The following is a 20,693-nucleotide window of genomic DNA, read 5'->3' as shown; positions in this document are numbered from 1 at the left end:
TGTTATTTTCCAGTACAGTGAGCAGCTGTTTGGACACAATTCTTTCTAGAATCTTTGCAATAAAAGGCAGTTTTGAAATTGGTCTAAAATTATGTGGGAGGGAGGGATCTAAACCAGGTTTCTTTAAAAGTGGGTTCATGCAAGCTGTTTTAAAATAATCAGGGACACAACCAGTAGATTGGGAGCTGTTGAAAACAGAGATCAAATGGGGCCCAACAGAATCTATTACTTTCAGTAAAAACTTTGTAGGTATTACATCAAGTGGGCTGGAGGACACTCTCATTTGTGATACTGTTTGCGGGGGTAATAGAGGCTCTGATTGACACCACCTTATTGGTAAAATAAGATAAAAACAATTCACAGTCATCATTACTTCCAGCTGAGGCACAAGGAGGGGTTGGGTTTACCAGCTGATCCACAGTCTTAAACAGAAATCTGGGATTGTGTTTATGTGTAGTAATGAGTTCCGAAAAATAGTGTGTTCTCGCATCCTTAACCATGTTATTGTAGTTAATTAATAAATCCTTCAGACTGAGGTAATGGACTTGGAGATTGGATTTTTTCCATCTGCGCTCTGCTTTCCTGCATTCCCTTTTGTAGGCTGCGAATGCTGTCATTATCCAGGGTTGCTTACTAGCTTTAGACGTAGGCCTAACCTTTAGAGGAGCAGTAATATTTAGTGACGACAAGCAGATATGATTGAAGTGATCGACCAGATTGTTGGTGTTGGAATCAGACAGGTGTTGGCTTTGGCTCTGAAAGAATGCGCAAAACTTTGAAACACTTTGTTCATTAAAGATGCGAGAACACACGGAGCTTGGTGAGGCGGCATGAGTAACAGGCTAATCGCAGCTAAAAACAATACATCTGTGCTCAGATATGGTCATGTCCACTAATTCCACAGAGGAAATGCTGACACACAGGGTAAAAACCAAGTCCAGTGTATGACCACGGTTATGGGTTTACCCTTAGACATGTTGTTTGAAGTTAAAAGAAGTGGCCATATTTAAAAAGTCAGTTGCATTAACATATCAACATGAATATTAAAATCGCCACAAAGAACAATTCTGTCATAATTTAAAACCAGAGTAGATAAAAATTCAGGAAGTTCTGATAAAAATCCTCCAGGAGGTTTTGGGGGGCGATAAATTATAACAAATATGATAGCCCTCCAACTTTAAGAGTGAGAACTTCAAAGGAGTTAAATTCATCACAGCGTACTTGATGACATTTAAAATTTTTCCTATACACGCTCACTAGCCCACCACCAGGACCACTGACCCTTGGTTGACTAAAACAATCATATTGAGGCGGACATAGCTTCAGCTATAATATTTTTAGATCGAAGCTTTACCAGTTTACTTATTCTTAATTCTGTTTTTTTTTTTTCATTGGCTCCCTTAGGGCGACTAAGCGCTCGCAGGTACCGTATTGGCTACCCCTGGTCTAGACTATTGGTTTCCATCTATGTTCCATTATGGCTCAGGAGTAGGCAGATTTCCACTATAGCCAATCACCGTACCAGCTGAGTTTGTGATGAGATTTCTCGTCAGGTTTAAAGTTGCCTAAAGAGACTCATGCAATTGACATTTTTCACACGCTCTCACACCACAAATAATTTTTCACACACAGTGGAAAACAAATCACGGAGTGAATCAACTTCGGCCAGCTGATGCGAATCTGAACCCCCCTCTCACACTATGGGTCCAGACAATTGTGACGAGTGGTAACATAACTAGTCGAGTTTTCCAATATAAACATCTGAAAACTGAGGTGCAAACTTGCTCTGTTAGGGACCGTAAGCTACACTTTATCGGCGGTACTGAAGTTTGTGTGGATTTTTGGTGGGTTTCTGCCTGATTAAAGGTGTTTTCATTACTGATAGCCTTACTGTATACTGTTATAGTTTTAGATTTTGAATTGTCACTTACCACCTGAATTTTGCCTTTCCCTTTACATAAATAACAATATTTCCACTATAAATTGGTGTAGAAAAATTCACCAGAATGCAGGAAAGTGATCAAAATTTTCATATAATTCAGCATTGAAAAGTTCTAAAAAACCCTACATCGTGTCTCATCACACCACTACTGATTAGATTCCTGTTCTTTGGTTTAAAGTGTACTAATCAATGCAATGAGCTGCTGTAGTAATTGGCTGGCCCTTGATGGCACACAGGAAACCACTGGTCTAACATGTGGCACCACCTGAAGATCTCCAGATCATTTGGAAAATATGTAGTGGGTTAGTGGCTAAAATTAGAGTTAGACTGAAAGGCTCCAAATCTGCCATCGATAATTTTCTTGTCATGAGTTGACCGTAATGTTGTTGTGTGTGTACCCGTTTGCCCGTTTGTCTTCATGTCCATCAGACTGCAGGTCTTCCCAGTGCTTACATAACTGCAGTGCTTTGGCTCCACTAATCTGGGATGTATTTCAGGGGATTTAATTCAGTCAGTGGATGCAATCTCTCGCGCAGACCCGCTGATCAGTTCTGTGGACTGGGAGAAGTCTTGCAGAGAAACGCTACCTCTTAATCTCCATGATCAGCTGTGTGTCGACTAGTTTGACGATTTATCTTTCTTTCTCTCTTTTTTTTATTGCTTACTATAGATTGACTCTGTCCGTTAAATGATTGGTTGCTATTTCAGTTCTTTAATCCTCTTTTCATTCTCTGACTTTTAAATCATTTGTCGAGTCATTTAATCATTCATGCACAGCTCCTGAATGCTTACAGTTGCTTTCAAGGTCATTATTTATATATGCCGCCATTATGCATTGATACTTTTCATGACTGGGAGGGTGAGGGTGCGGGGTTGCTTGTCACATTTGCATCTTTCATATTGCAGTCATCTATTCCTGCATCTGTTGGCCCCAATCAACACATGGCAACTCACATCCTCGTTTTCACAGTTACACAGTGTTATTCATGTGTCGTCATGTGCTCAATTATTCATACACACAATCCACTTGCTTGCCCTCCCTCTACCACTCTCCTCCCTCTGTTTTTCCTCTGTATGTCTCTCGCTCTCCTTCGCTCGTGTAAATCATGAATGTGAAAAGACACCGAGGCATGTCTGCACCTCAGTTTGGGAGGAGATTTTAGTTTCATCTCTATAGTATATACATTTTTATTCCTTATGCTTTTGATTTTCTGTTTTATTCATTTCAGCATATCATATGCCTTGGTGAGCTGAATCCCTAAACTTGGCAGTGTTGATCTCCACCCACTGATTTTCGCAAGGCCTCAAATTGTTTTTCTATCGTCTCCTTTGTCTTTCATGTGTTCCCTCTATTTTGTCTTCAACTCCTTGTTGCTAAATTTCCTCTTCACTTCTTACCTCCTCCTTTGCCATTGTGGTTTTAGTTACAACGGCTGGTTGGTTGTAATTGGCACAGTAAATGTGAAGTAGTTCAGACTAAATTTGCATACTTTTTTGCATCCTTAACTATCTTTTAAGTTTTGCCTATATGAACAAGTTTTCCTGCTCATTACGTCCCACCCCTCTTAGGGCAATTAGGAGAGCCTGAAATTAAAAATACTAAGTCTACTTTGTCCAGTACACTTTTGAAGGAATAGTTAGACATGATGAGAAGTTATGTAAAGTAAATATTAAACTAGAGGCGTACGTAAAACAAAGAAAGTGGTGTGGACCTTGCCTACAGTATTTTTCCAGCCAATCAGCAACAGTTAATGCTCGTGCACAGGAGCAGGGGGAGAGAGAGTTCTATACACCAGTACATTCGAACGTGCTGGGCTCCAGGCACTGTGGAAGGAAAGAAGGAGAGATAGCCGATAAACAGAAAAAAAGGGAAAAGGTCTGAAGAGTATAAACAGAGAATAAAGTTATATGACCAGGCAATGGTAAAGACGTTTCAATGCTGGGGAAACCTCAGAAGTTTGCAATTTAGGGGGTGGAGCTTCTGAGAGAGTACTAAAGGGAGGTGTGAGTTTGTTTGGCAGTTGAGTTCAAATATCAACAATCTTTTTGCAGACTCACTTACTCTCCCTTTAATTAGTGATCTTTAGAGGTGCTGGTAGGCGTTACTTTTGGACAGAGCCAGGCTACCTCTTTCTCTCTGTTTTGAGTCTTTGTGCTAAGCTAAGCTAACCATCTGCTGCAGCTTTATATTTAGCATACAGCCATGAAAGTGGTATCAATCTTTTCATCAAACTCTCAATAAACGAGCATGTTTCGCAAGATGTCACCCTATCCCTTTTAAAAGATTTGTATACAGTATCTGCCGGAGAGTTTAAACTCGTAAATAACTCTGATGCATGTTTAATACCTCGTGCAGTGATCTGCTTCTATGTGTTGTGTGTGTTATTTGTTGATCAGAACATCAGAATTTGGCCCAAATTAAACCACTATCCAAAAAATGTAGTCAAAAAAGATGGAATTTGTGGTAACAAATGGTATGTGTAATTGTTGCAGATATATATATGTGAGATATTTTCCTCTGACTTCCTCCAGGGCCTCCTGATAAGCTTCCCCAGCCCACCAAGCCTTTGCCGACGGTGCCCCCTCCCCGCTCCCATCCTCCTTCAGACCCCCGCAAGCCAGACAGGCAGACGCGACCTCCGAGGCTACCCCCAGGAGACAGACCATCCCACCCCAACGCTAAACCCAACATCTGTGACGGAGGCTTCAACACCCTCGCCATACTGAGGAGAGAGATGTTTGTCTTCAAGGTAAGTGAAGAGTCTGTGATATCAAAACAACCTGGGGCATTTTCACATTCTGTTTGTTTTGGGGAGTCATTTTGAACCCTGGAGCTGTTTTACCCCAAACTTGGATCTCAAGGCGGTGTGTGAGAGCACAGCAGTCAGTCTTTGCAGGCCACACAAACTTGTGAGACCTTGTTGGAAGTGTAGTTTCATACAATGTTTGCACACCAACAATATATACCTGAGGATCGTCTTGTCCTACGTGAGATTTATGGCTATAACCTATAACTTAATCAGCTGATACGTGCAACAAGGGAACTCATCCCTTGATTCAGACCAATGGAAATGGCCTGCAGTTTGAAAACGTGCAAGAGAGCTTCGAGGATTACTTAAATGTACAGAGGATGGGAGCTTTATTGCTAATCTGCTTCATGTTCAGTATGTGCATGAAATGTGGAAATGGCCCACTTGGATGTAATATAAATTATTTGGGTGAGTTAGTTTTTTTTGTTTTCTACACATTGGTGGAAAAGTTGTCTTGAGAGAAAAGTTTAACACTGTGGTCATAGCTTGTAGAAATGTGGAGCAGTGCTCCATTACATATTTTCAAACTAGCACCTGTGTATTTTGTATTTTGATGCATAATTAAAGGAGCTATTAGGTCTAACAGGAGCTCTTTCCAGGTTACATGGGGCCAGTTGAGCAGGAGTTTGGACAAAATGGATATTTCACTAAGAAGAAGCACCATGCCACGCACAGTGCAGCACAGTTTTCATTTCTTCCAACAAACTCTGCCTGGTTTTCATTCCCATGCAAGAGAAAAAAGGACACATGTCCCTTAATGCATCTTTATCCTTGGTCTAAGCTTGTGAGCACAAGACCTTGGCAACACTCAGCAAGGAACTGTGAAAAACCTTGGGGCAGCACAAAGCTTCCCTGTGTTCACCACAGAAAGGAGAAAGAGAGCCTCTGATGCTTTATGTGAGTGTGACTGTATTTTTCTGGAGATATAAATAGATAGTATTCACTGGTTAAATAAGAGGCTTGTGGAGCCAGGGGGGAAACCCTTTCTGTCCTCTCTACTTGCATAAATAAATCTGGCTCGGTCCCGAGCTACTACCTGTGAAGGTATTTAACCAAAATTAGACTCACACTGTTTTTTGGGTGGAAATGTTATCTGATTGTTACTGTAGTGTAAATACAGCCCCGGCTCTCTTTCACTTGGTGTCTGCAGTAGCTCCTGTCACCCTTCATTACTCCCAGGGCTGCAGCCTGGTCTGATGGAGTGATGAGGATCATGGGGTTTTGGCAGTGCCCGGAGGTCCTGTGGAGACAAAAAGGATGTTCAGGAACCAGCCAGCCTTTTTTATGAGTTTAGGAAGTGAAGGATACAAGGACAGTGAGCTCTAAAACACCTCAGGTGTGTCTGTGGGTTTGAAATAAAATTTGGGTACATTGGTGCACCAACAAATTGTGTTGGCACTACTTAACACTTTCTGTAATCATTTTTGTAATTTCTAGTTTTATTTGTCATAGCTAATCAAACCTCAATTTGATGTTGTTTACTTCTAGCCTGTTTTTATTGCCTAAAATCAATACATTTTACAGAGGCAGTGCAACAACCATCAGCTGAGAGACAGATAATTGTCTCTTCAGAAGGGTTATTTTCAAGGATTCTGATCTGATCACTGTACTCATGTTAGGATTCTTGGAAATGTACTTCAGATAAATTTTGTTTTGGTGCCATCGTCATATAGTGAATGTAAAACCTGAAATGTATGATTCAGCTGTTCATGACAATCCCCAAGCATACCAAGTGCCGTGTCCTACTAGCATGTATGATTTGACTTTGTTTTTTTTTATAGCTTTTTATTTGCATTTTTGGTTTTATTTCAATAGTTGTAGAGATATACAGGAAATGTGGGGGGAGAAAGAGAGAGAGAGAGAGCGCGCTATGACTCAAAACAAAAACAAAGATTTAGTTGTATTATGCGCTTTAACCATTATGTTTGTCTGATGCACTTAAAATTAATATCTTCTATAACACCAGAGTTGTTGAGATGTGATGTTTTTTGGCCAGAGAGATCCTTTTAGCAGCTGAGTGTGAAAGTGAAGGCGAACATTTTGCTTTGCTGGACAATCGGAGAAAACAAAGTGAAAGTTTTTAGGTGAAAGTTTTTATGTATGAATTTCCCTATAACTTGAGGTTAGTTTATAGTAAAAACAGCCACAGTTCTTAGTCTTGTGTGCAAAATGAGTCTGTAAGCACTCTTTAAAGGCCGATCCACAGGGGCCACTCATGTAAAATGGTGTTCAGCATAAATTGCGTGGCTCCCTCTTCTTGTTTAAACTCTCCACTTATTCCCGCCGGCCTTTGTTACAGCCATACTGTAAATTAAATGTGTGCAATTAACCCCTAAGCAAACATATGGCAGTATGCATCTTCAGTAGAGCAGTATTATATGTACTGCATTCCAAATGGAACTTGGAAAACAACCAACATGCAAAGGATATAACCAGACATGTCTATAATCCAAATATTAAATCAGATTGTAGAATTTTGTAGTGTGAGTACCAGTAATTGCTTGGCTTAAGTGCAGGGACGTGCACAGGGGGGTTGCTCTGGTTGCCCGGGCAACTGCCCGTTTGCCTTTCCTGACTCAAGTTGCCCTTCCGACTCGCCCTTCCGAGAAAAAAAAATAAAATAAAAAAATAATCGCGATCGCAAAGCCTCATTCACTTCCATTCGGGCACCGAAAGTGAAAGTCAGTAGGGGAAGGGCAAACTCTGTTTAAGTGGCTGCACTGCTGCAGCGCTGCCTGCACGTCAGTCGATTCTGTTCCCTACCGGAATTCCTGTTTCCTTCCTTTATGCAATCATACTACAACAAATCATGCGTAGTTTTGCCCAGTTACCATACGTGATACGTACCAACAGAAGTGAATACGAGCTAGAAGCACAACTGAATGTACGGGAAGCCAAAAGGTTAAAAAAGGATTGTATTTTTTTCCGAAATCTAAGCGTTTTTTTATTTAATATTTTATTAGAAGCGAGTTTTCCCCATCTGTCAATTCAATCTAGATTATTTATTTTCAAATAAAAAAAAAGGAAAAAAAATAAAAAATAATAATGATTAAAAAAACAATAAACAATAATATAAGGAACTCTTTTTCTCATATGTATTTTGGTGACATTTATATTGTTAATACATTTTGGATACTGTGTTTAGTGCCTTTTTTCAGGTCAGAGCAACTGCCCTTCAAAATTCCTGTGCACGTCCCTGCTTAAGTGGGCATCACCACCGTGAGGAGGGCTTTTGGCTCCATCATTTTAAAGGCTGTGATGAACGTTTCTCTCTGTTGGCTACCAGCTCACATTTTTCCAAAGGTACAGAGGAGCGGAGGGGAAAGACTGACAGACGGAGATGATTTGTTACACAACACATGTAAGCGCACTTGTAAATCCACTGCATTCACATCATTAGGACCACCAGAAACATTGTGACTCATGGTGATTTGCTCACCCTCTTGCGTGAGCCACATCTCAGCCAGTGAATCAGATGTGTTTAGGGGAGTGAAATCAATAAGGGATCACAGGTTTGACTTGGATTCGCTCTCTAAGTGCGTTTCACAGGAGGAGCAGGTGGTCCTAATATTTCTTGATTCTCAGTGAGCATTGTGCCAATTTTCTCCAAGAAGACTGAGGTATATGTTAAGGCTTTCTTTTCTCCTGGTACAGTTGATCTGGAAACATAGTTAGAGATGTTTGTGTTACTCCTGAGCTTGATATATTCCTTTTAGAGCATGCCAAGGTCTACGCATTAGACTAAGGACTGGTTTAAATGATGTCAGATTGATTTACAGCTTGTGCTAACTACTTATTTCAGTTTTATGTGAGTTTTTGTCTCTTGTTACTGTCATTTGATTTCTAATTTATTTATTTATTTTATGATTATTCGAGTGATTGTCTGCTTGGTTACTTCACGCTGTACGCCCATTTGGCCTGCACTGCTTGGCTATACTCACCGTTCCCACTTGATTGTTTTGGAAGAGCAGTGTCAAGTCGATGCCAAGTCATTATAGCAGAGATCTCAGCAGTCTTACAGTCCCCCAGGTCCACAGGTGGTTCAGCAATGTAAAGTAGGGGGCTTTAGAGAAGAGACCACAAGAGTTTATCTGGTGAAATACACAGGGAGCACTGAGGTTTTCTATGAAGCAAAAGCAGCAATTATTGTGTTGAAACGTGTTACTCTTTGACTAAAAGTTACCATGTGTTTTTTGTCAGCATCTTAGGTCACCAAAAGAGTAAATTAGGCAAAACAGAGAGAGTATCATGTTCAATTACACTTGTGCGTTTACAGAAGAGGCCTCATTTATGACCCCACTACTAAATGCCAACTTCTTTCAATTTGTAAAGCTGGCTTTCTGTAAAAGAAAAAATTTTTTTAAAGTTTCAAGCATCTTCAGGGTTAATATTCCTAACTTAGGAAAGCTGCTTTAAGAGCCACAGAAGACATTATACAACTATTTCTTTTACAAGCTAAGTAATAATCCTTGTAACTTGTAAAATGATCTTAACATGTAAAATCAGCGCCGTGCCACTTTAACTTAAGTGATAATGTTACAGTTACCAATAAAGGGGGACAAAGCTTAATGGTTTTGCCGTTATACCTTCCACATTTTGGACTGCAGTTGAATAAGCAAGCCTGAATGACAAATGATAGTTGTCTTTCAAATTACTTCTATCAAGAAAGACCATCAAACTTTAACTACACGCTAAAGGATCTATGCTTTCTTAATGGAAGTACTGCAACTACTGCAGATGTACAGTAGATGTAATAAGGTAAAATGCAGAAAACATGTTGGTTCTTGAGTCTTTAACTGAGTAGTGTTGCCAATGGTGCTGAGAAGTGCCTGACCTTTTTGAGGCACGTTAATCTACAAAGGCAGGTTAGGAGTCATGCTTGTTAAGGTGGTAGTTTTACGGCCGATCATTTTTCACTCCAATGGGGCGACAAGGGGTCGTTTAGGGTTCACAGATGACTGTGAATGGCCGTGTAGATCCGGTGTCACCAGTAAATGCCTCAATAAATTTATACAGCTACCACTTTTATGATTGCAGGCACTACAGGTTCAACTTTCTGTGAACCCTCAAACCATATGGTATCCCACTGGAGACATAGAATTGCTCATTCATGTATATGCATGTGTATGTTTTACATGAAGAGTGTTTTTCTCGGGCTTTAAATGAACCAGTTTTCTCCTGCTGGATCAAAAGTGTACTGCATTGTGACCTCATCACTTGTCAGACAATGACCAGACGGCAAGCTACAAGCTAGATTTCCCATGAGGCTTAGAGTGGAGTAAAATATGGACATATAGTCTCAGACATCATCCAACAGACATTTAGAAGTCTGGATTTGAGTTTATGGCTCACCTCCATCTTGTTGGTTTGTAGAGCCAGAAAATCCAACCAGGGCTTTAAGGTTTTAGGCCAAACATTCCCTAAAGCATGTTTCTCTTGAAGCCTTAATATTTTCTAAATGGAACAATAATTTTCAAACTAAACACAAGGAGTAACATTAGAAGAGAAATCAACTACTGAGCTTAAAATTTTGTGTTCCTTTTTATTTGTAGAGAGAAGTTTTAAAGCCACTTAAAGGCATCTCAAGGTTCACTACAACTTTTATGTGAAAGTGTAAAAGAATATATATATATTTGCAACACTATATGTATTATGTATACATATAATGAATGGTTGAATGAATGGTGAATGGTTGTATCCATTGTTGAATGTCTGAATGCTTCATTTTTTCGAGTTTACCTCTGCTCTCATATCATAGTATCATATTAGTAATGCAAGGTTTGCCTGTTCAAACCTTCGTAGTAGCTGTAGACCATTGCATAGATGCAATCAGAGCCTCTCGCACTGCCTATAGTCAGGTATAATAGAGAAAGAGACACTTCCGTCAGCAGTCCATCGCCCAGCTCTCATCCTGAGACAGTCTATTATAAAGGAAACTGCCACCCTCCTGTGTCCCTCCTCCTTGCTCCTCCTCACCACTAGTCCTAAGTACACTGACAAGTCTTGCAAGTCCCTGAGAGATCTTCCTTCCTTGATGTGGACAGATTTAGAGCAGGGGATTCTGGGATGCCAGAGTGTGCCTTGCTGTTCAGAATTGGCCACTTGGCCACTGATCGACAATCCATTAATGAGAACACTGTGGCCAAGTAGGCAGTGAGCTGTCTACTCTTACTGGTAGGAAAAAGTCCTGCAATAGGATTTCTGAGTGGACTCAGAAGAAGACCTTTAAATGCCACTTTTTGACCAGTTTAAGACTTTTAAAGAAGTCAAATATAGCTTTAAAAATAGATAATTACAGTATCAAGGTCCTCAATTTAGATGATGAGTCTTTTTCAGATGTTATAAGATTCTGAAATAGTGATAGAAAGTGATATAAACACAAAGAGCTAGAACAGTAGCTCATCATTAAAATGAAGCTAGAGCCAGGAGACATTTAGCTTAGCTTAGCATAAAGACTGGGAGCATAGGGAAACAGCTTGCCTGGCTCTGTCAAAAAGTAACAAAGTCCACTTACAGGCACTTTACATTTGACTAATTAACACAGTATTTATTGGATGTTTAATCTGTACACTAAAATAAATGTAAAACCAGGCTAGCTCTAACTCCATGCTTCGAGCCTTTATGCTAAGCTTAGCTAGCCATCTCCTGGCCCTAGCTTCACATTTACCGTACAGACATAAGAGTGGTATCAATTTTCTCATCTAACTCCCAGAAAGAGCATGTAGCATAATGTCGTACTATTTACTACTAATACTTGCTTTCCCCTTGAAGTGTAAAATGAGGGTGGCGGAGACAATACATAGTGCATGCAGCGTTTATCCCCTTTGTGGTGGACACAGCTACCAGGAATACAGATGGGTGACAAATTACAGAAATGCAACAAGTGTCTCAGAATGGAAACGCAGATGGAAACAATGGAGAGGAGTTTGTTGTCCATAGAGAAACTGCTAGCAAGACTTTATATCCTAACGTTACTCCAGCACAACAAACCCCTCACTCCAACTCACGTACGTTTCTACCGTCTATCGTCTTTTATCGTCTTCTTGCAATTACTTGCTCTCATGAGATTTCAGAACGAGAACTTTCCATGAGTGAGACTTAAATTTTGTATTAAAAAGTCATCATTTCCATGATGTTGTCAGACACCTGATATAACAGTCTAAGCCTGTCAGTGGCAAAAAGAAGCACTTTTTGTGGGCGTAATTTTGAAGAGTTCAATGGCCCTGAAGAAATGCCCAAGTACGTAGTAGCTGCAACATACTCGGGCAGAAGCCATCTACTGCAAATCATTTCCACAGCAAAATTTGTGAGAGTACCAAAATTATCCTCTAACCACCTGCAGTCTGCTTTGTTGACGTTGGATTAGAACATTTTGCCACACGTATTAACTCTAAAGCTGCCTTATTAGAATGAACAGTAGTGGAAAGAAACAGCTGTAGGTTGAAAGGGTTGAAAAGTTGAAACCAGTTCTTATTGCTGTAATGACTGTATTTCAAGGTCATACTTAATTATTTAAAACAGTTTAAGTAATGTTAATGTAGTTTGGAGAAGTTTTGTTCCAGTGTATGAGGTAGCTTTCAACACATGAGGAAACACATATGTACGCAACTGCTCAAATGCTAAAAGAAAAGCCAGTCTTCTGCAGTTCAGTGGAAAGTCAATTTTGGCAAGAAATCCTGCTAGATACTGGGATCTCCGGCTTCAACCCTAATCCTCATCCATCTGAATTATTTACAGCTGCATTCTGCTCCCAGTCAAGCCAAGCAAGTGTGCGTGTCTGTCACATTAACCGAGTGAGAGGTCAGCAACACGGTCATCCTAACACCACGGCCTACCATATTCTCACCTCACGTTCATGCACACAGAAACCCACACACGGCAGCAGCAGATGCACCCACGGCTGACCTGTATGTCGGCAACAAACAAAGGTTTAGGTTTAGTGCAATTCTTAGAGTTGGGCATAAGCAGGCCTTCCTGCTCTTGTTTGTTTGTTCTTTTTTTCCCATTTCTGCAAATGTTGTTATTATTATTCCTATTTATATATTATGTATAAATAAAATTATTGTTTGTTTCACATGTTAATTCCCAACATTAAAATTACATCTGAACATTCATATGATTAATAATGTGATAACTTGAGATCCGCTCAGGTTACTTGTAATGAGACACAAAAGTGTCTTGTTCTCTTAGCAAAAAATATTTTTATTCCTCAGTTGGCTCTTTGTCTGCATATTGAAATGTAATTCTTTGTGAGAGCCACTTGTTGATCATTTTACTTTACTAAAACAAGGTGGGAAAGTGATGATAATGTAACTGGGAAGGTTTATGTGAGGGTACTTAAGACTAGGGCTGCAGCTAACAATGATTTTAGTACTCAAAGCTTCTACAGATTATTTGCCCTTCCCCCAGTAACGGGATCAGATGTGTAAGTTAACTCTGACTGTGACGTTACAAACAGGTGGAGAACAACAAATGCACGTGTATACATAAGTTGCTGTTACTGTTACCTTGTCTGTGGTCTGCTCTGTGGACTTGATGCTAGACCGGGTGCCGTCATGCTGTTGCAGTAGGCCAGACTGTTTTATTTTCTAAAAGTTATTTTCTTTTAGCTTGAAATAAGCCCATACTTTGGACACTTTCTTCTTTGTCCCTCGCTATTTCAAAATCATTGTGCAGTGGATAAAACTGTATACTGGTATAGCTCACCTAAAGTACTTCTACAGGTCATACTGTATGACTAAAAAGTGCAAACTAATTTTTATCTTATATTATCTTTATCATGGACTCCTAGGCACAAACAAGACCCACACTCCTCCTAAACAGGAGCAAGATACCTTTGTAGTGATTATGCATCTCTCTGTAGTCATTTTTGTCTCTTTATAGTCGAAATGTGTCTTTGTAGTTGTTTTGTTACTCTTTAGAGTAGGCTTGCTTCTTTTTGTGGTTTTGTCTCTTTGTAGTTGTATTGTGTCTCTTTGTAGTCAGCTTTCATCTTTATGATGTTGTTTTGTGTCTTTTTGTAGTCATTTGGAGTTTCTTTCAGTCGTTTGATTGACTTCCCAACAAGACATGTTAACAGTCATTTCAAACACAGGCTATTACCCAGGGGACCCCTGACCTCTCTCACGACAGACTTACAGTACATTTGTTAATTTGAGTATTAATTAAATACAAAGCGGTCACCATCATTTATCTGTTTTGAAGCTAAATGTTGTTGTGTAAACTCAGCAGGCCAGAAATATCCTGTGGTACAGTGATGTGTTGTTCAATATCAACTTTGAGCTCATATATCTCTCAGTAGAGTCGTTGGCAGGGCAATTTCTGCAGTTTGCGTTCCGCTTCACGAACTTTCCTCAATACTGAAAAAAAATCCGTAGAGACAGTTTGTTAATTCCGTCACGCAGTCCAGAATTTATATTCCTGTAAAGAGCGGGTATGTATTCTGACAAACCCTGCCCTTTCTCTCAAAGCAGAAACATGAACAATTTGAAGTTTAATATTTCCAACTTCTGCTAAGACTAAACTTGTTGTTATTATTCTAGACATTCCCATAATTGTCGGCTGAAATTTTCTGAAAAGTTTGCTCGCCTGAGCTTTATTTTCAGAGTGGGAGTGGGATGGTAGGGCTGGAGACAGAACGGTTTGACTTTATATAAAGTCAGAAAGATTCAAATGGGTCAGATTTCACAGTTTGATCTGTTTTCAATTATTGGGCCGGGCCGTGTACAGAAGAAAATGCTGAACATTTGAAATCTATGGAGGCAGTAGATATATTGCTAGAGAGGGAGAGGAAGAGAGGAGGAATTGGAATGAAAGAAGGGGGAAATGAAAAGACAGAGGAGGAAGAGTCCAGGGAGAGATGAGAATCCCAGAGAAACAATTGGATTAGACATAGAGAGAGAAGGAGAGCAGTGGAGAGAGTGTTTGATAAATGGGCTGTTTATTTAGCTTTCACTGTGAATGAGGCAGGGTGTGATGATGTGGGGCGCCTCCTCTCTCTCTGTCGCTATGAGGTCAGGCCTTTTGGCCTGAGCGCTCAACGCGTTCAGGAGACGCAATTGGCCGTTCATTGCCAAAGGGTGGGACATCTCGCTGAGTCCTAATGGCTTTCACAGCTGGGTCTCCCCTCAGCTCCCTCTGTCATCAAGTTTCATCCAACATCAAGAAGACACACCTTCCACTTGGCCGCGCTCACGACCATCAGAAATCAAAGACTCTTGGCTTCACATAAAGCTCCTCACTATCACTTTGCCCCCGTTACTTGAAGAAATACGCACACCACATACTAGCCCTGTTTGTGATCTGTCCCAACCACAAAAGCTTAGGTAAGCAACCCATTCCAACTAAAGAAGTTGAGAACCGCAGTCATAGTTGGTCAGTTGGTTTTACAAGAGACTTCAAGGATGAGGACTAAGTAGCCCTTTGACCACCTTTGGTTTGCATTTGAACCACATACATTTGGTGAAAGAGCTACTGCAGTGATTTGCATTTGAATAAAGTTAGGTAACTCACAAGAGACACATTAAAATTGAAGCCGCTATTATGGGTCAAGACAGGAAATTTAATTTGACCCTACCCACCTCCTTAAGGAAAATCTTTTTGGACAACTCTCTCCAGGGCCACAGAAGATGTGTTTGACCTTAATCAAGCTTTTTTTTCTGTTTCCTAACACTGTCCTCCGCTCCCTTTCAGGACCACTGGTTTTGGCGGGTGAGAGATAACTCAGTAATGCCCGGGTACCCCATGCTCATCAGTGTTTTCTGGCGCGGCCTGCCGCCCAAGATAGATGCTGTTTACGAGAACAGCGAGGGCAAGTTTGTCTTCTTCAAAGGTAAGCTCATGTTCTTCACCACCATCATCACTGTTGTCACCACGCTGCTGTGTAAAGCTCTTCTCCATTAGCTTTCATTCATCTTCATCCAGTCCAGATATTGTGTCTTTTGTATCCTGGTTCATATTTTGCGTCTCATGTTGTCTATTGTGTGTGTTACTCATCCACTTGAACTTCCTAGATATGTTCTGTGTCATGTTGTCTTTTTGTATAAACGTTATGCATGTTTTATATGTCTGTATATAAAAAAACAGAGTTTTTTATTTACGATTTTGAAAAAATATCCCGCGATTAATTTTGATTGATATTGCAGTTGTGATACGATTGTTGTTGTGATTTTTAATTTAATTATTCTCATTTTCATTGAAAAACATATTATATATGATGTCCAGGCAAGGACATCTCTGCAGTATTTAATTTAAAATGTTATTTTGTCACACATATCGCCTTTAAAAAGTATGGCGCCTCCTGTGATTTGATAATTTCGATAAGATTTCAGTTAATTGTTCATCCCCAGCTGGTAGTATATGTCCATCCATCCATCGTCAACCGCTTATCCTGCGTACAGGGTTGCGGGGGGTAGTATATGTTTTTGTTTAAATCTTCAACTGTAGCTAAACATAATTAGTATGCATTATACATGTCACTATCACGGCATGTGCCAATGAGATTCAATACTTGCTGTCAGTCTTTGGTGATCCCTGATTTAGATGTTTTACCTTTCTGAAGAGATTTGTCTACATATTCAAATCTAGACTAAGCTGGCCCCAAAACACTGAGATTTAAAGCTAATTATGTCTGAAGCTGAGAAGCCACTTAAAAGAAACAGCAAACAAATATAGCAGTCCTGTAAACTTACATTTGCATAGACTCCAGAGAGGAAGAGAGAGAGACAGACAGGGGGGGTGGGGGTATGAACGGAGACATGAGGACTTAATGAAAGTCTGCTGAGATAAAACTACAAGTTTCACTCAAACCAATTTCTATTTTCAGCACCAAACAATTCCTGGAAATGCAGACTACTGGTCCCGTGTGCACCACATACTCTGGAAGTTTGATTTCAGGGCCACCCTGCCCTCTTTCCTGGGCAAAGTGGGTAGCAACGAGATTGCACCCAAATTTAGAAAATTCATGCTAACAGAACTTTTTCATTTGAACACGCACAGCTGATTCCCCAGAAGGCCTTATTCTGTCTGTCAAAACCTCTGTTGATTACAGAGATGAATGTAACTATATTTGAATAAGCAGGCATTACATTGATGTATTCCAGAGCTCATTGGAGTTTTAATGTACTGGTTTGATAGTGGGTTGCGACTGTTGGATTTGTATATAGGTAAAAGGGTAAATGTTTTGATTGTATTTTGTATTGTCGTTTTATGTTTGTACTGTCAGACTTGCTGTCCTGCTCCCTTTCTTGAGATTTTATCTCATTGAGTCTTTTCCCCTGGTTAAATTAAGGTTAAAAAAAAGAAATCAAAATGCCGCGCTCCAGGTCCTTGTCTAACAAGCCATTTTGAATATCCTCTAACAGCGCCTTGTCTGAAGAAGAAGAATATATACTTTATTAATCCCGCAAGGGGAAATTCAATGTTTTCACTCTGTTATTATTGTTAGTATTTACACACAGGTCCGAAATACACACACATGACCCATAGCAACACATGGACAGATGTCAGAGTGAGGGGGCTGCCACTCAGTGCGGCGCCCCGAGCAGTTAGGGGTTCAGGGGCTTGCTCAAGGCCTCCTTCGGCAGAGTGAGCTTGCACTGAAGTCATGCCTGAGACCCTGATTAGCTTAGTGCTGTTAATGCGTCACAGAGCAGGTCAGTAAGCAGACACCACTGGTATACATTAGAGATTAATTCAGCATGTGTTCTTTATCCTAAACTGCAGCTTTGTGCCAATTTTGAGTCCGTATTTCCCTGTTTCCATTCTTCTGAGACACTGGATATGCGAGTCAAGAATGTGTATCTAGCTCATCATGTGAAAATGAAATGCAACAGTAGAAAGCATGCATGAAGCATGAAGAATTTCACTTAAAAGCGGTATATGTGCAAATATAACTACAGTATTTGATTAGCCTAAATCACAAGGTAAGAGGTTGCATTATAAATTCAATATTGAATGAATCAAACGCAATTTTGGCAGTACCAGGGTTACACAAAGGCAACCTACACATCCAGCAAGATCTATACGGCAACATGCATTTTCCTGGCAGGAGGTAGGATCCAATCAGAGCTTGATTGGTGCTTTTTATGTCAGAGGATCGACAGAGCTGCTTGCTTCATTTACCTCATGCAGACATCCAGATCATGTCTGAGAGTGTGTTATTTTAGATTAAAGCTAGACCCATAAATCGGCCAGGCCAATATGTCTCCCGGCATTAGCTTATTGCAGATATGTCAGTGTTGGCGTGTACATTACGAGATGGAACTCTCAGTAGAGAAATGCCAAAGATATGTTTGAAGTTTGTGTCAGCTTTACATAATTTGTCACAAGTTTCTCACATCCCCCTTAGTAACTGTTGTACATTTGTCAAGCTTTTCATTTTGGCCATTACAATGATAACGGTGACAGATTTACCACTCGGAATATTCACAAAACAATGGGTCTCTGACTTCATACAGAGATAAACATAAACCGGCTTCTTCGGAGGACTGTGAATTTTGAGGCAGAAAAGACGACTGACACTAGCAGATTTTATCAGCTGAAGCTAGTAAGTGTCAACTAATGCTAATGCTGAAACGTTAAATAAGTGAGTTTGGCAAATGTAATACCATGTAGTTTAGCTATACCGTAGTTGTTGGAGTATCAACTTTCCCCAAACCAAATAAAGAGCAGGCCAGAGCTGCTGCTAGCTAGCTTGGTTAACAAGGTGCATCCATGTTACACGTTAACTGTGATTTTTACCTGGATGCTAATTTTGTCTTGCCAAAAACAGGCTTAAGACAAAATGTACTTACCGGAAAACATGAACTGCCAACTCCTAATACGTTTTTTCAACTGAGCTAGTTAAATTTCCACAGAGCAGTGGATACAAGTCGCCTCCAGCCTAACTGACAGGTCACCATGGTAGTGACTTGTCAGTCACAAGATAGCCACTCCCTAAAGCATTGCTTTATCATCTATTTTACTCTAATTTTAATAAAAAAACATTTACAAGTAAGGAACAAAGATTTAGGTCATACACAAAATCTTGGAAAAGTCAAGCAATTTTACCTCAGGGTCACGTAGGGAACTTTGCTGTGGGTGCGTATGATTATGCAAAACAATTTCAGTACACATATGCACATGTGTGCTTCATTTGACTGTACTGTATGTGTTTATGTGTGTGGCCTTTGTACAGAGGAGGGGTCTCTTTTTGGAACAAATCCTTTATAACTCACTTTATACACTGTCGAGGGCAAGCGGGGGATTAGTTGTTACACTGCAGCAGATGCTGGAGCCGCCACTACATCAAAGCAGCCCTCGTAGCTCTGAAGATGAAGCCAGACTTTTATGTAGAAGGCTATGCAAGTCGACTCCAATTTTAAGGGAAGTGAGGAGAATCCCATTTTATGTAGCATAGAGAGAGAGAAGGGATAGTTTTTGTTGTTGTTGTTGTTGTTTTGTGAATCAAAACTCATTCTTTTTGTGGATGTGGGGACTCTATTAATCTCAGGGTGTGGTGTGTGTCTGTGTGTGTGTCAGAGCCAGAGGAAGTGTGACCCAGAATGAGTGGAGCACTGTAAGAGAAAGATGTGAAATGACAGGAATTTCCTTTCCAAAAAGAGGTCACTACATTTAGCCAACACTCCTACTGTTCCTTCCTCCTTTATATCTATAAATCTCCCTCCTTCACCTCAGACATATAGTGTAAATACTTCGTTAAAGTTAAATGTCAGATGCGTGGCCTTTTTAAAGCAAGAGAATAAGTGCAAATGTTGCTGGGATCATGTCTGCTCTATTTTACGCCCCCTTTCCTGTATTTGTTAAAGAAAAGTGCACAGGTCATCTTAAAGCTGACCTTGCAAAAGTTCATCATGGTCTGTCAGAGTCCCTGGTGATTAATCAGACACCAGATAGGAGTACGAATCTGCCCAGAAACATAAAAACGTCTGGGTTAATCTACCATTTAAGTAGACAAAAAAGTCAAAATAAACCTGATTCCTTAAAAAAGTTGGTTACGGAAGTGTGTTGCATATTGTATATTTATCCTCTGCTAGTTTCCTCTATCTGCAAAAGTTAGACAAACTTGTTTTCACTTTCATGTTTTTCCAGCGTACTTTCCATCTTTCCATCAACAAAACTTTTCTACCTGAGGGGTTTAGATTCCAAAGAGAGACACATTTATTTTTGTCAGATTATCGAAAGACTGTGTAGAAGTATTTCTATTTCACAGATATTATCATGTTCATGATGTTTGTGATGAATATTGTCCCCCCTGCATGGAATGTTGGGTGTTGACAGCCTGAGGCCACATTGCAGTTATTAATCAAATGAAATTGTCGGAAAAAAAGGGAAGGCCATGTTTGTACATGAGTCAGTAAAGAATGATAAGCTTTGTTTTTCCTCTCCACCTTCGTCATTCCACCTCTTTCTTTCTCTCTTCTAACACACTACTCTTCCACCCACCTACCCACCCTCTCCTCACTTCCTCCTGCTACACCATCACCTCCACCAGTGACGAAGAAAAGCACTTCCTGGGGTCACACTGTGTCAAAAATGTGCTGTTTAACCTAATTACTCCACAGGAAGGAAGGATGGAGGGTTAGCGGTAAACTGAGAAAACGACAACAATACATGTTTTTTAATTTCTCAACATATCACAGGTATTTGCTTGGCTCCTTGGGGCTAGGAAACTTTAAAAAATCGTTTTAATGTGACTCTTTTGTCGCCAATTTTCCCACAAGGGTCGTCAGTTTCTTTATTTTCTTAGCTGAGCAGTTACAGGCTCAGGCTCCAGCACCAAAAAGTTCCCAGAGTACCTATAAGCAAGGGCAAGGAGAATGTGTCACCATGTCTGTGTCTGTTTTAAATTAGCGAAACATCAACATCAAAGACAGTAATACAAGGCAACAGGTTATTGCCCGCCATTTGTTAGAAGGCTTGTATCTGTCCTTGTAAATCTG

The 20,693-nt window shown here is 40.2% G+C and overlaps 1 protein-coding gene across 2 annotated transcripts in view; it reads left to right on the top strand.

Moving 5' to 3' along the window:
- The window catches only part of LOC119907420 (matrix metalloproteinase-16-like), an 84,799-nt gene that overhangs the window by 55,550 nt on the left and 8,556 nt on the right, over positions 1 to 20,693 (top strand). For both annotated transcript variants that reach the window (XM_038725180.1, XM_038725188.1), the window contains 2 exons: positions 4,475 to 4,692; positions 15,445 to 15,583. In XM_038725180.1, the coding sequence (XP_038581108.1) occupies positions 4,475 to 4,692; positions 15,445 to 15,583 (357 nt within the window). The remainder of the gene's footprint in view (positions 1 to 4,474; positions 4,693 to 15,444; positions 15,584 to 20,693) is intronic.

The sequence above is a fragment of the Micropterus salmoides genome, unplaced genomic scaffold, assembly GCF_014851395.1.
Source record: "Micropterus salmoides isolate LMB-PRFRI ecotype aquatic unplaced genomic scaffold, ASM1485139v1 Ms_hic_scaffold_1, whole genome shotgun sequence".
Classification (NCBI taxonomy): domain Eukaryota; kingdom Metazoa; phylum Chordata; class Actinopteri; order Centrarchiformes; family Centrarchidae; genus Micropterus; species Micropterus salmoides.
The sequence above is the reverse complement of the archived record's forward strand: the minus strand, read 5'-3'. Positions and strand labels throughout refer to the sequence as shown.